A 13,813-nucleotide genomic window follows, 5' to 3' on the forward strand; every position below is an offset into this window, starting at 1 on the left:
TTTTGGGAACGAAAAAAGGAGGGAGGGGAGCTGGAAGGGAAACAGCTGGTTTATTTGCATGCAAACACAGAAGCACACGCCGAGGTCCGACGGAAGGAGCCGGCGTAAGGGGTCCGGCTGAGCCCCCCGGCAGACAGACCCCGAGGAGGGCTCAGCGGGCTTTGCGGATCCCTGGCTCTCGGGTGAATCCATTCCTTTCCAGCACTTAACACTCATTGTTGTTGTTGTTGCCCAGTTGCCCAACGCCAGGCTGTGACGGCAGCGGACACATAACGGGAAACTATGCCTCTCACCGCAGGTGGGTTGACCTTTTTTTCATCATTTGGACTCTAAAGACAACTTTTTTGTTTTTCTTTTAGTGTATTTTTTGACCATGTGGATAGTTTGGTTCTGTTTCCTCCCCACCTTCTGTTGCCCCTCTCCCTCCCCACACCCCGGCCCTTTTTCTTTTTCCTTTTTTCTTTTTTTTTTTTTTTTTTTTGCTTATCCAGATATTCCATCTCTTCTCTTTCAGCCTTTCTGGTTGTCCTCTTGCTGACAAGAGCCTCAGAAACCTCATGGCTGCCCACTCTGCTGACCTCAAGTATGTTTGCGCTCAACTTGGAACTTCCTTTTTTTCTTTTTTTTTTCTCCACCCTTTTTTCTCTCTTCCCCCTCCCTGCTTCCCCTCCTCTTGCTCTGCTTTTGCTTTGCCATCCCCTCCCTTCTTTTTTCAAAGAGCCGATCAAAAACCGCTTGCGAGGAGCTCTGGTGGAGTCCAGCCTCCAGCTGCCGCCTTGGGAAGAGTCAGCATCACGGAGCAAGGCTTATTTTGGGGAGGGGGGGTCACAGCAGCGATCAGAAATAACCTGGACCCCTGGCAGGTTTCTTTTGAGCACTGTAGAAACATGTGATTTTCTTTTTCATTTGGCGTCTTTTCCCAAGCTTTTGTTTCCCTAGTTTGTGCCATAACCCTTTTCTTCCGATGTTTTTGTACGGCTCTCAAATAATCCAAAGCCTAGATAAAGGCACACGCTTTATTTTTGGGTAGAGACACAGCTGGGAAAATACTGCCAGGACATAGCGAAGCCAACTCTTTTGGAGAACCTGGGATGCTAATTTTATGTTAAATTTTAGGGGTGGTTTGGGATGCAGTGACAGGTTCCTATTCATTTCCATGGGAGTTTGATTTGCGAGGGAATGAAAGAGGGAGCAAGCAAATGCTTGGTGAGGCTGGGTCCTGGGCCAGTGGTAAAAGGCTCACGGGCACACGAATTTCCTTGTTTCTCTTTCTGCTCCTGAAGGGAGGAACATGGTTTTGACATTTTCATTCAAGTATCTTCCTCTGAATCCTGTTTTCAGCTTTGCTGCTGTCTCCCCAACACTCCTCACTCTCACTAGGAGCTTATTCTTCACAAGAGGGTTTCCCAAATGCTCCCTCAGGTTGCCTCCCCTAAAGAAAGGTTTAATAGCAACTGTATTTAAAATAGATGGAAACACTGGAGGGACCCTAAAACTTCTGCACTCAACCCACATCTTTAGGGAAAAGCTGTGAATTTTTTTTCAACATCTCTTCCATGGAGCCAGCCTATCTTTGGAGGCTGATTCTCCTCTTAGCTCTCTGCTTTGCTGAATCCAGTTTCAGGATTATTTAGACGCTGAGGTATTCATAACTATAACCGAAGAGCCTCTACTGAGAATAAAACCTCATGGGAGACTTCACATTGTGCAGGCTCATCACACACAAAAAGTGTCCTGTCTGCAATCAGTGCTACTTGGAGCCATGGTAGGAGAGTCAGGTGGGAGCCCCTTTGGCCGTTAAGGTGGTCAGTAAAGCCCCAAATCCCTTTTTGGTGGCCTTGGAGGGCAGCGTGGGTCTGGGACTGCTCCGCACTCCACCACTGACGTGGGTGCTGGTGCCAGCAAGAATGTTCCTTAACTGCCTGCTCCTTATCACAGAGGTGGGAAAAGTAGCTGGATTAGCTGATATTAATAGAATATGCTCGTGGATGGAAAGGACTCGCATGATTAGCGCTAAGTACACTTAATCATGCATTATAGACAATATACATTTTGAAGAAACCTCTTAAGAGAGCTTTGCTGAACTGCTGTTTCTCCAACAGCCTTAAAGAATAGCCCAGTGATCAGGCAATTAGTGTTAAAGATATTAAAAGCTCCCAGGAACAGTGCCCATTTCCAGTAAGGGCCTGGAGAAAAAGCGAATGGGGTTGTCCCTGAGACTGAGCATCACGCCGAGCCTTGTGCAGCATCCCCTGCTCCCCTTGGGCATCTGATGTCAGCGCTTTTTATCAAAATACTATATAGAACAGGAGAATTCTGGCCAAAACAAAGCTTTTTAATATTATTTCCCAAGTACTGCTTTTTTTCTATGTCCTGGTGAGGATGGCAGCAGAGAAGGGAGGAAGGGAAGAGGATTTTGAGGTATTACAGATACCGCAGTCATAGCTTTCCACAACTTCAGATAAAGCCCTGTCAGTGCTTCTATTATAAATTCTATTCCAGGGGTTAATATCCCTGACATAAAAAAATAGCTCCAGGCTGGAACATGCAATAAAAGGTCTCTGTTGGTATGATTTGTCTCCAGATAATTAAAAATAAAAATCAAATCACTTCTCTCCCTTCTCTAAAAGTCCTGAAAGGCAAAAAGAGTTCGGTGTTAGTGTTTTCATAATTTCATCCCACCCTGAAGCTAGAACAGCAAAGGAATAGTTTTGCTTTCTACTTAAAGAGCATATCACAGGGAAATGTCACCTCCTAAACCTGTAATCTCTAAATGCGTTAGAGAACCTGCACCCTCATCGAGGTCCTGCTGGATGTGTCCCTTCTCCTACTGCACCAGACCTATGTGCTTTTATGTTTTCTTGGGTCTGAGCAGGCTGAGCCTTGGCCCTGACTTAGTCTCCCCGCCACCCTTCTGGGGCGAGGACATGTCCCTGCTCTCCCACCCTAAGAGATGCCAATTTTTTTCTCCAACAGAAACTATTCAATGACCCACAAATGCCAAACCCTCCCTCAGAGCTCGTGCAAAGAGGAGAATTTTGGTATTTTCTGACCCCCCCAAAAAAACAACCCTTCTTAAAAGGCCATTTTCCAAGCTGCAGAACTAAAGGCATCTGTAGAAATCGTTGTCCCATTGACTCTCAGAGGCCAGAGCACCCCAAATATACCGTTGCCTAGGGCAGGCACGCACATATTGCCCTTCCCGCCGGCAGTGACCTCAAAGGCTGCCCGTGCACCACCGCGCGTTGCCCATCAGTTCACCGGGGTGTCCTGGAGACACACCGATCCCTGCTCTGCTGTGGGGTGCCGACCGCTGGGACCGAACCAGCCACCAGTGGCTTTGAAAATGGGGATCGAGAAAGTGGGGGCACAGCAAAATCCTCCCTGGAAGGCAAAGGGCTCTCTGCGAGCTTGCGGTCCTCTGCGAGCTTTGCCTGCTCTGGCTCAGAAGCGAACGCCAGAGCATCTGCCGCTCGCCCCGCGGCAGCTCCGTGGCTTCTCTCCCCCCAGTCCTACTCACAGAGCGAATTGGCCGGTTGGCGCACGCGTCCTCGGCGAGGACTCCTCGCCTCTCTCCCTAGTCCCCGCGACAACTTTTATGTCCGTCACGTCACCTACAGCATTCGGAGCAGATCTTTGTGCTCCTGCTACCTCATATCCCCTCATCCTTTTTTGCTTCTGTGCCCTTAATGATGCGGTGCTTAACTTGCGCCGTTACCCTCGCCGCTGCTTGGCGGGGCTCGCACCCCTGCGAGTCTTCGTGCAGCTTTGTGCCATCACAGAAGTGTTCTCCTGGCTTTGCTTTCCGTCACGTCCCAGCGCGCTGGACGCTTCCCTTCAAACCCGTGATCACGGCTGCATCTTCAAAGACCCCTTTGTAACGGCAGTGGTTGAGGACCAAGATTTTTGCACCGAAGCGCCAAAAGCTGCTGGCGCACCGTGTGTGGTGACCTGGTGGGCCCCAGCCCAAGGCCCCCAGGCAGCTGTCCCCTCGCAGCCCCCCGTCCCTTGCCCATGCTGTTATGGGAGGAGGAGACCCGAGGTTCACCGAACCTTTTCCCTCCTATTCCTTCATTACTTTCCATCAGAGACATTGGCCAGTTTTGGACTCTGAGGATCCTCCTGTGGTGGGGTGTCTGCCCTCAGTGAGATTAGCCCCCACCAAGTCACCCAGAATTAAGACATTCTGTTGGGCTTCCTCTTGGTGGTGGCCGAGGGGGCTCCGTTGTCCAGACTTGTAGGCTATTTTTCTGGTTTCTTGTCTGTGCTCACATCCAACCCAGTGGCCCTGGATGGTAACTGCTGTCTCCTTATGGCTTCCTCAAGAAGACAGACACTGTCCTGGAGGTCTTTTGTTTTGGCTTATTATCATCTCCTGAGCTGCCCTCTTTGTGAGAGTGGGACCCGCGTCCCTCCACCGGAGAGCAGCCACCCACCACGCTCCCAACAGCCTCACCTCTTCCCACCGATGTTCCTCTCCAACACACCACGCACGCAGCGATGCATCGACGTTGGTGCCATGGATTTTACAGACCAGACCTTGTTCTTATGACGGGAGAAGGGGCAGGAAGAAAAAACCTGCGTCTGTGTTGACAGTCCCTAGATTTCTCTTTGAAATGAGCTGTCGCAAAGCGTCGATCTCCCGCTCGCATCCCCAGCCTAATCTGAGCCTCCCTTTCCTCCGCAGGTGCCCTACTCCTGGTTGTGATGGCTCTGGTCACATAACAGGAAATTATGCATCGCATAGAAGGTAAGATCTCCCTTAAATTATTTTCTCTGTAGCCTCTTTCTGTTTTTTTTTTTTTTTCTCCCCTGCAGTGGGCAGAGTTGTAAAGTTCTGAATAAAACATTAATGTTACTGACAACTGAAGCCTATTTTCATCTCTTTAATCTGACTTCTCTTTTTTTTTTTTTTGATGTTTCCAGCATCTGATTAGAAGCTCCCTTCAACAAAATGAAAGACAAAGGGTCAGATTTTAGCTGATGCAATGTTCCTGTTAATAATGCTACCTATTTATGACTTCTATTATCACTTTAGAGCATTAATAGCAGAGATCTGAGCCTTCTGTTTCAACAATTCCATTAAATATCGCAGGCTGTTAGCAGAGATCTTCTTATCTAGACACCATTAATTACTGTCCATCTCCCTCAATTTTGTATTTTTTTTTTCTCCCGACTTCTCGTCATGTGAAGCTGCAAAAGGAGGGAGATCAAAAACACTGTGCCAAATTCAAGGGAAAGATGACTGAAGCAGGGGAATAGCAAATGCAGTGATTCTGCCACTGAGACAGGCCTTTCTTCTCTTTTTAACCACAGTCTGTCAGGCTGCCCTCGTGCCAAGAAAAGTGGGATCAAGATCACCCCGACAAAGGATGATAAAGAAGACCCAGAGCTGATGAAGTAAGTCTAGATGAAACTCCCGAGCAGACCCGTTCGCTCGATCCCCTTTGCCTTGCACAGCTTCACGCGGGGCAGCAGCATCCATCCTGCTCGCGCTGCTCAGAGCACCATCTGCCCGCGCTGGAGCGGGCGCTGCCGAAGCTCCGCTGCTGCTTTCCGGGGAATTTTTCCCTGATTCCAAAAACGGTGTTGCAATTTTGAAATTGAATTGGAAAATTGGTCGGTGGGGAAGTAACGGTGTGTTTTTTCTTGTCTGTTTTTGTGTATGTGAAAGGTAAGTTGGTGGGGCACGAACAGTTCCTCTCCTGCCTGTGCTTTATATAATTCCTAAAAAACCCACCAGTGTTGTAAACGAGGGTAAAGCCCCACAGTCAAGCAAAACATCGCAGGTTTTCGGGCAGCAATGGGCAGGTGAGGGGTGCCGGTGGATTTGCTTAACTCCCAGGAACACGGTAGAAATAGAAACTATCCAGCACTGAGCCATGTCAGGTTCTGGTAACCCTGAATAACATGCGTTTTGTGGGGTCTTTGCCACGGCTGAATATTCAAAGCAAACTGAAAAAGCCTTTCTCTACTGCCTTGGGCTGAATTTTTCAAAACATCCCAGGGGGTTTATTCCTACTGGGAACAGAGATTTTAAATCTCTTAGTCTGCCTCAGGAGCTTTCTTGTGCTGTGAAATCCATCTGTCCCGACTTTTAGCAAGCCCCAGCGTCACGGGCTCAGCATCCAGGGCCTGACGCAAGGTTCAGGGTCTGTGTCTCGTCCCCTCACGCAGCTACAGGACATCAAAGCCTTTACAGCAGGACTGGGGCCAGCACTGACTCCAGCATCCTATTTTTTTGTCGATCCAGAGCATCCCCAGTCTTCCTGGAGCCTTTCCACTCACCCAGCAAGTGCGGGTGGAAGAGGGTGAAAAGAAATGCAGAAAAACTTATCAACCCCCTCCATGAGTTTTTGGATGCCCGTGGGCGCTGGCATTTCTGGCCAAAACCCTTTGGCTCAGCAGACTGTCCCCAAATGCACCTTTTTTCCTCATTTTAGCCCTAGGGCAGGTCTTGCCCTTGCGGAAGAGCAGAGGTGCATGCCTCCGCAGACCCGGGTTTTGCCCCGGAGCAGAGGCTGAGCTGCAGCGTGAACCGGTGGGTGCGGGAGAGCCCGGTGGGGGCTGCGGGAAAGCGGGATGCGCCAGCGGGGGAAGGACCTTTAAGAAAGAGATGATATTTGAGCCATCTGCTCTGTTCTTACTCCTCAGTCTACAGGAAGGAAAGCCTCCCAGTTAAATGAGCCATGTGATAATTAGCAGGAGTTAGCGGAGTTTATTAAAAATTAAGCAACCTACTCAAGAATCGGTGGGAAAAAATCCTGGTTTTGGCTCAAATACACTGAATGGCTGGTGGTGGTGTAATGCCGTGCCATTAACGAGTTACACAGTGAAGGAAAGGACAAGCGGCGAGCGCTGCCATGCAACGACCATCCATTTGCTCCTTTTGGGGCAGTGGGAAGCCCCTGGTTGGGAGGTCGCCTCTCTCCACGTCTTCCCCGGGGAGATGCGCCCTGCGGGGCAGGAGGAGCCATGGCTTTGCTGGTCCATGCCTGCCCCATTTGGGGCTGGGACCGGTCGGGGATGTGCCAAGCAGCTCCCCCAATGTGGTTTCTCTGCAAAGAGATTGCTTCCCAGCGCAAGGAGAAAGGGGCTTTTACACGGCTCTTCTGTTACGGGGCAGCTGGTGCCTGTACAGGAACACGGGACGAGCCGCCAGGGCATCCCCAGCACAACCAGTGGTCCCCCCAGCGCCCGCACCAGGGCTTGGGTGTCTCCCAGCCCACCCTAAAGGTGTAAATGCTGGGAGGCTAACGCGGCAAGAAACGGGGTTGGAGCATCACCAGAGCTGGGATTTTCTGACTCCTAGAAAGCTGATGCCGTCCACCCCGGACTGGCCGTGGAGGCTCCCTGTGGCTCTGCTGCTCCGCCTGCAGCGGGACCGCGGGCGGTGCCGGGTGGGCTGCCGGGGTCTCTGTGGCATGAGGACGTGAAGGCATTCCCCAACATCCCGCGGCACGGGCAGCGACCCCCTGCTCCTCCGGTATGCCCAGGAGGAGCAGAAGCTCCTCTGAGACGTGCAAAACAACACGGTACCATGACCCCTTCGCTGCCGCCTTCCTGAGCCCTTGGAAAGGAAGGAGCTTCGCATGAAGGAGCTTTGGTGCTAAACCCATCCTCCGTCCGCACCAAGAGCCGCTTGGAACCCGGCCGAGTTTTGCACGTCGCCACCGAGGAGAAAGTCATTTTAGTCCCCGTTGTTTTTGCTGTTCATCCTTCAAGTAATTTGCTACGGACGTGATTGAACAGATCACCTCAACCTTCAGCCCAGCCCTGGCATAAAAAGGAAGCATCCATGGCTGCCTAATATATCAAACGCTACTGGTGCTTCTGTTAAATAATAATAATTTTTAAAATATTTTTTAAAAATGTCCAAGCTAGCTGTTTTGCACAATAAGGATCTGGTTTATTTTTTGACAATGAAAATGTAATGAAACTTAATTTAACGGCGTAAAACATGTAATGGTTGGGCCGTAACGGCGGCATGCTAAATGCTGGGGTTTGTCTCTTTCTCTCTTGTTCTTCCCCCCCTCCTCCTTTTCCTCCTGAGGATTCAGTAATTTGCTCGTGATCATATAAAAGCAATGATGTTATGAATTTACTGAGGATCCTGCTGGCAGAGATATTATAAGTGAATTGTGCTGCATTTGCAGCTGATTAAAATCGAGATCAGCATTTTTCAAATTATCTTGGGAAAAGGCTGGGTGTACAGCTCCCCCCTTCTGCTGTCATCTCCCTTTTGTACGAAATATAAACAATCAGGGTAATCACTTCTGCGGTGAAACGCAGCTTGCGATTTTCAGGAGCAGCTCAGTGGATATTTTGCCGGGGAAACGTTAAGTCCCTGATTGCTTTCAAACTGAGGACACGCGGTTATTTTTGCCGTTTCTTACCTACTTTTCCTCCCACCCCTCCTTTTTTACAGTAACCTCCCTCGAGTAATAAACTTTTAACTGTATTTATAATTGACTAGGATCTTTAAACAAATGCAAACCGCAGCGGAAAGCTTGATAGATACACGGGGCTTTGTCGAACGGCCGAATTCAGCGAGCACGCCGTTAGGCGGGGAGCCTGCGAGCCTTTCAGAGGGGCACCCGTCCTCCTGGCAGTCAGCACAAGTCGCGCCCGCGCTTCCCCGTCGCGCCTCGCGGCCCCTCTCCGCTTTAACCGCCACAAAGGGGGCAGAAGCAGGGGGGTGGGAGGGCTCGGTGCCGCCCTGAGGGTAATTCCCACTCGTATCCCCTCGCGAGCGCAGGTTGAGCTCTCGGCAGCCGCGGGATGTGAGCCGAGAGGAGGAGGAGGAGGCACGCGAGGTCATGCCACGCCGCAGGCTGAGCGGTGCCCCGGGGTTTATTTGTCCCCTCTGATGGGGCACGGGCTCAGAAACGTGACGCCCGTTTTGCAGGAGCAGGTTTGCAGCTTCTCGGTGCGCAGGCTGCAGCCCGACCAGCTCCCACCCTGGGTCAGGGACTGGTTCACGGGGAGGGGTCGTGGCCCCGTGGGCACAGACCCTGCTCCTAGATTGCATCGACGGTGCCAGTTTAGGGCGACAAGTCGATGTCCTGGGTTCCTCGGCAGTAAGGGCGGGCAGAGCTGGCTGTAAAGGCGTGAAGGTTTGGCAGGAGCACGTCAGCCTTGGGTAACGTCGGGACCTCACGTCAGGCAGCCCAACCTGCCGTCTTTGCCCTCAGTGAGGCACCAAACACACAGCCTGGGACACCGCCGGGACCTGCCTTTGCTGCATGTGCGAGTGTGATGTGCCTGCACCGTCCTTCCCTCTTGCAGGATTTACCTTGGTTCTTTTGGCTCTTTTGAAGGGGCAGTCACAGCTCTTCATTTCCCATCCGCCATTTCCACCAACCAAGCACCTACCCCGAAGCGTCCAGATGAGATCCCCAAACGTGAACGCTCTCTTCCCAGGCTTCCTCATTCCTGCTCATCCCTAATTTCCTTACATCCCTCTTCATTCCCATGCTATAACTTTTGGCAATTCCCTGTGCCCAGGTGTCCGGTTCCTGGCTGCGTTGGACTTGGACACATCAGTGGCAAATACGCCTCTCACCGGAGCGCATCAGGGTGTCCTCTCGCAGCCCGCAGGCAGAAGGAAGGATCGCTCAACGGCTCCTCATTCTCCTGGAAGTCGTTGAAGAATGAAGGCCCAACCTGTCCCACCCCAGGGTGCGATGGCTCCGGCCATGCCAATGGGAGCTTCCTCACTCACAGAAGGTAAATCACAGGGTTGAAATCACCGTGAGCATGACAACATTGCCGGGGACTAACCCAACCCGCCTGTAGGTGCTGCTTGAGCGTCGTTCAGCTCGTCACGCAAGGCTCAGTAGCTGCTGCTTTTGATGCTGATCTCAGTCAGGTTGCTCCAAGGTTGGAGTTGTCTGCATGGAAGAAAACGTGTAGTTGTTTTAATGTTGCAACGGTGAGATGTGGATTGGACAAAGTCGTGAAAAGTCCTTCCATGAGCAAGTCAGAACAGGACTTTGGCAACCAAAACAGGGGTTTGATGCCCAAACCAGCCAGACTCATCTCACCTTCCTCACCTGTCATGGCCCTCTCTTTTAGGAAACAATGTGGTTTTAAATCTTTGTTCAGAGAAAATTGCTCTTACTTTATAAATGGGGAGTTTTGTGGCATTATTCATAAAGCAATTTCCTCTGTACCATAAAAAGCTTTTAGAAGAACTGTCTCACAGCATAGACTCCACCAAATGGTACATGCTTTTGTTGGGAACATAAGCTCCTATGAACACCAAGAGTTTATGAAACCCATTTTTACTTGCTTTTCAGTTTGTCAGGGTGTCCAAGAGCTACTTTTGCTGGGAAGAAAGGAAAACTCTCAGGGGATGAAATTCTCAACACAAAGTTCAAGACCAGCGATGGTAAGGATTGTCACTCCTTTTGCCTTGCAGGTGCGTCAGGGTATTGAGCCAGTATATCTTTTCCTTTGCAGACTGAGCAGGTTTCAACAACTGAAATCTGGCCTCAGATTTGCAAGCTTATCATGTGCTATGAACACCCATTTCTCGGGTTGCTTGGACATGGGGGGTGGTGTGGTACCGGCACCGCTCCCCGAGCGACACACTAGGAGGGAGCAGCTGAAACGATAAGGAAGGAGTTTCCATTGTGAAATTCCAGGCAAAAAGAATTAATGTTGAAATTGAGATATTTTTTCAAATACTCACTGGCATTTTCACAAATCTTTTGCATTTGTTCAGCGATTTTCACCTATTTGGGGCTTTTAATCCTGCAGGTATTTCTGAATCTGGAATTTTGTTAGCGACGGCACTTTGCATTTCCAGTGCTATCCCTGAGGTTTCTGTGGTATTTGACAAGGTTCAGGTATTCAACTGGAATACTTACAGAGTTTCGAATCTATAAATACCTGCATTTTTCTAGAAATATTGATTTATTTTATGAACCTTGTAATTTCTAATCAGGACGTTGTGTGCGTTAGTTTTTTATATGGCATCTTCCCAAACTCGGCACTGGACAGAGTGACCTGAGGTTTCAGGGCAATAAACCTTGCAGGGTGCACAGAGGTGCTGGACTCCAACTGCTATGCTGCCGTTGGCTTTTGCATTTACATGTTGACCTATAAAGTGTCATTGAACCCTGATGCTAAAAACATTACTAAAAAAATTAAAAAACAGGTGAGATATGAGGATGCAAAAGCAAAGGTGAGAACTTTGTGAGTGGTGATGTCTATGCAACAGGGTGGGCTCAGCAGAAAGCCCAACGTTTCTGCTTTTCCCATGAGCGTTTGCTGACTGCCCGTGACCTTCTCTCCTGCAGTTCTGGAGAACGATGAAGAGATCAAGCAGCTGAACAAGGAGATCAGTGAGCTGAACGAGTCCAACTCGGAGATGGAAGCAGCCATGGTGAAACTACAGTCGCAGGTTTGTGCCCTCGATGTGCGCCCAAGAGCGGGGACGCAGGGCCAAGCAGCGGGTGCTGTTGTGTGAGTGCTGATAATCCTGCCATGCTCCTTGCTCTGCAGATCTCCACCATGGAGAAGAACCTGAAGAACATTGAGGAGGAAAACAAAATCATAGAGGAGCAAAACGAAGCCCTGTTCCTGGAGCTCTCAGGGTTGAGCCAGGCTCTAATCCAAAGTCTTGCCAATATCCGCCTTCCGCACATGGTAAGAAACTTCGACAGCGCTCGCCCCAGCCAGCATGATTGAGGGAGCCGTGCCAACCCAGCTCCCGATAAGGCTCATGTGCAATTAAAGAGTGGGAGAATTTCTCTACATACACCTGTATGTCCTTTATAAGATCAGTACTTTTGCCTTTATCTCTGAAGCTTGCACTGTATCTCCCTTTTGTTGTCATTTTCTGCTGATCTCCCTTTGTATCTATTGTTCTGTCTCATTACATCTGGGAGCACTATCACAAAATAGGAAACTTTATCAAGGGCACCCAGCGCCTTTTAGGCTAAGACAGCACAAGCAGAGATCAGGAGGGATTGGATTTCAACGTCAGAAAGATCTTACAGCTCCTATTATAATGCAGGTAGTTTCAATTCGGTTTTGAATAGCTGGCAGCCAAAGAATAGCATTCTTAAAGAGAGGGTATTTTGTTTAATTTAACAAGGTCTAACAGCCCACAGCATGTTACCATAGAGTTACTGCAAAATGAAAAGACTGCATTAAAATAGTAAAACCACAAAAAGCTATTAATTACCTTCTCTCTGCTCCCAGGAATGTAATTACTGTTGTCAAAACCAGGTGTGCGGAGGGGGGCTCGTGTTGTTGGGGAAGCTGTCCTCTTACAACTCTTTATAAAAAGACCATCGCATTGATCAGAGGAATGAGCTTTTGATTTCTTTTTTCTGCCAGCATTTTTTGGGCAGGGGTGTGTGTGTGTGTGTGTGTAATCCTTTTCATTGGGTTTTGTATTTAAATTCAGGCTGGTTGGAGAGAAGCCATCCTCCAGCAGAGCAGTTTTGGATAGTATTCACCCAGCTGCCTAACTGGCAGAAAACCGCTTGCCGAGTGCTTTTCTGTAAAGTATTTGACACATAAAGGTCAAATAAACTGTTCAGCAAATATTTTTTCAAGGTTTCAGGCAACTCCAATTAAATAATGCCCATGAGACTTATATGCTCATTTTATTTCTGTTCTTTTTCTTCCTTCTCCTTTTCTTTTTTCCCCATTAACTCCAAGTTAGATATTTGCAAGCTTTCTACGATACCACTCAAAAGCAAAAGCTGTACCGCAGCAGCACGCTGGTGTGGGCAGACGTGAGCCCGAGGTGACCGGGCTTCTGTCCTAACTTTGCCTTTGATTCCCCTCGTGATGCTTCAGCAGTCCCTGCCTCCTCTCGTCCTCCAGCCCTTCACTTCCATGGCTTAATTCAGCCTCAAGCCTGTCAAACTGCCTGCACGCGCTTAACCTGATGCTGTTAATAGTTCCACGGGGCCAGTGCATAAAATTAAGGACCCAGTTAAGATCTGGCAGGATCAGGGCTTGCACAATGAGATTCCCGTACGTACAGCACTGCGCACAAAAAGGCTCTGGCATGAAGACCTTTGGCTGTTGGTGCATACACAGCTAATTAATTGCAAAGAAACATCTCAGCCTCTTCCTGCTCTAATACTAATGCTTTTATTTGGCTTTTTTTGGTTGCAGGAGCCAATTAGCGAGCAGAACTTCGATGCGTATGTGAACACGCTGACCGACATGTACACCAACCAGGAGTGCTACCAGAACCCGGAGAACAAGGACCTGCTGGAGAGCATCAAGCAAGCCGTCAAGGGCATCCAGGTTTAGTGCCATGGGATGGAGACAAGCAAGTGAATAGACTGTAAGATGGAACTTTCCCTCCAAGTATTCAGGTTTACAAGTTAGAAAACTTGTTTAATGAATGAAAAAAAAAAAAGGACCAAAACGTAACTAAGAGGCCATTTCTGAGACATGGAACTGATTGAACTCAATGTTCTCGTTTACTTATCTTTGGACCTTCTTGAGAAAAGTGGGATTTTTCTACCTGGACCACGAGGTAGTTCAGGATGGAAGGTTAAATTCTCCAGTAGGCTGTGGGGCTTGGTAGCTGGTGAAGAGCGGGCGTCTTTCATGAGTTGCCATGCTCTTGCAGAGTTGATCCAAGAGTTAAAACGTTACAAGAACAGGGTCTTGTCTGATCCAAGACTAGCGTATGACTGGCTTAAACCCTCATGTTGTCTATGGTTGTATGTCCAGATCACCTACTCACACATGAATTATGTTCTACGTTGCTACAAGTGCTGGAGCTGCAAGCTACCTGTAAATCTGAACCTGTGCTGGGCCTCCCAACCCCGAG

The 13,813-nt window shown here is 49.3% G+C and overlaps 1 protein-coding gene across 1 annotated transcript in view; it reads left to right on the forward strand.

Annotated features, from left to right (window-relative positions):
• Positions 1–13,418, forward strand: part of MYT1 (myelin transcription factor 1) — a gene marked incomplete at its 5' end in the record, with an annotated part of 34,682 nt that extends 21,264 nt beyond the window's left edge. The window contains 9 exons of the mRNA XM_082007385.1: positions 236–298; positions 515–583; positions 4,688–4,750; positions 5,317–5,400; positions 9,508–9,729; positions 10,302–10,393; positions 11,307–11,410; positions 11,512–11,655; positions 13,144–13,418. Coding sequence (XP_081863511.1) covers positions 236–298; positions 515–583; positions 4,688–4,750; positions 5,317–5,400; positions 9,508–9,729; positions 10,302–10,393; positions 11,307–11,410; positions 11,512–11,655; positions 13,144–13,284 — 982 coding nt within the window. The 3' untranslated portion in view covers positions 13,285–13,418. The remainder of the gene's footprint in view (positions 1–235; positions 299–514; positions 584–4,687; positions 4,751–5,316; positions 5,401–9,507; positions 9,730–10,301; positions 10,394–11,306; positions 11,411–11,511; positions 11,656–13,143) is intronic.
• Positions 13,419–13,813: the final 395 nt, after the last annotated feature.

This window comes from Phaethon aethereus, assembly GCF_964289735.1.
Source record: "Phaethon aethereus genome assembly, chromosome: 16".
Classification (NCBI taxonomy): Eukaryota; Metazoa; Chordata; class Aves; order Phaethontiformes; family Phaethontidae; genus Phaethon; species Phaethon aethereus.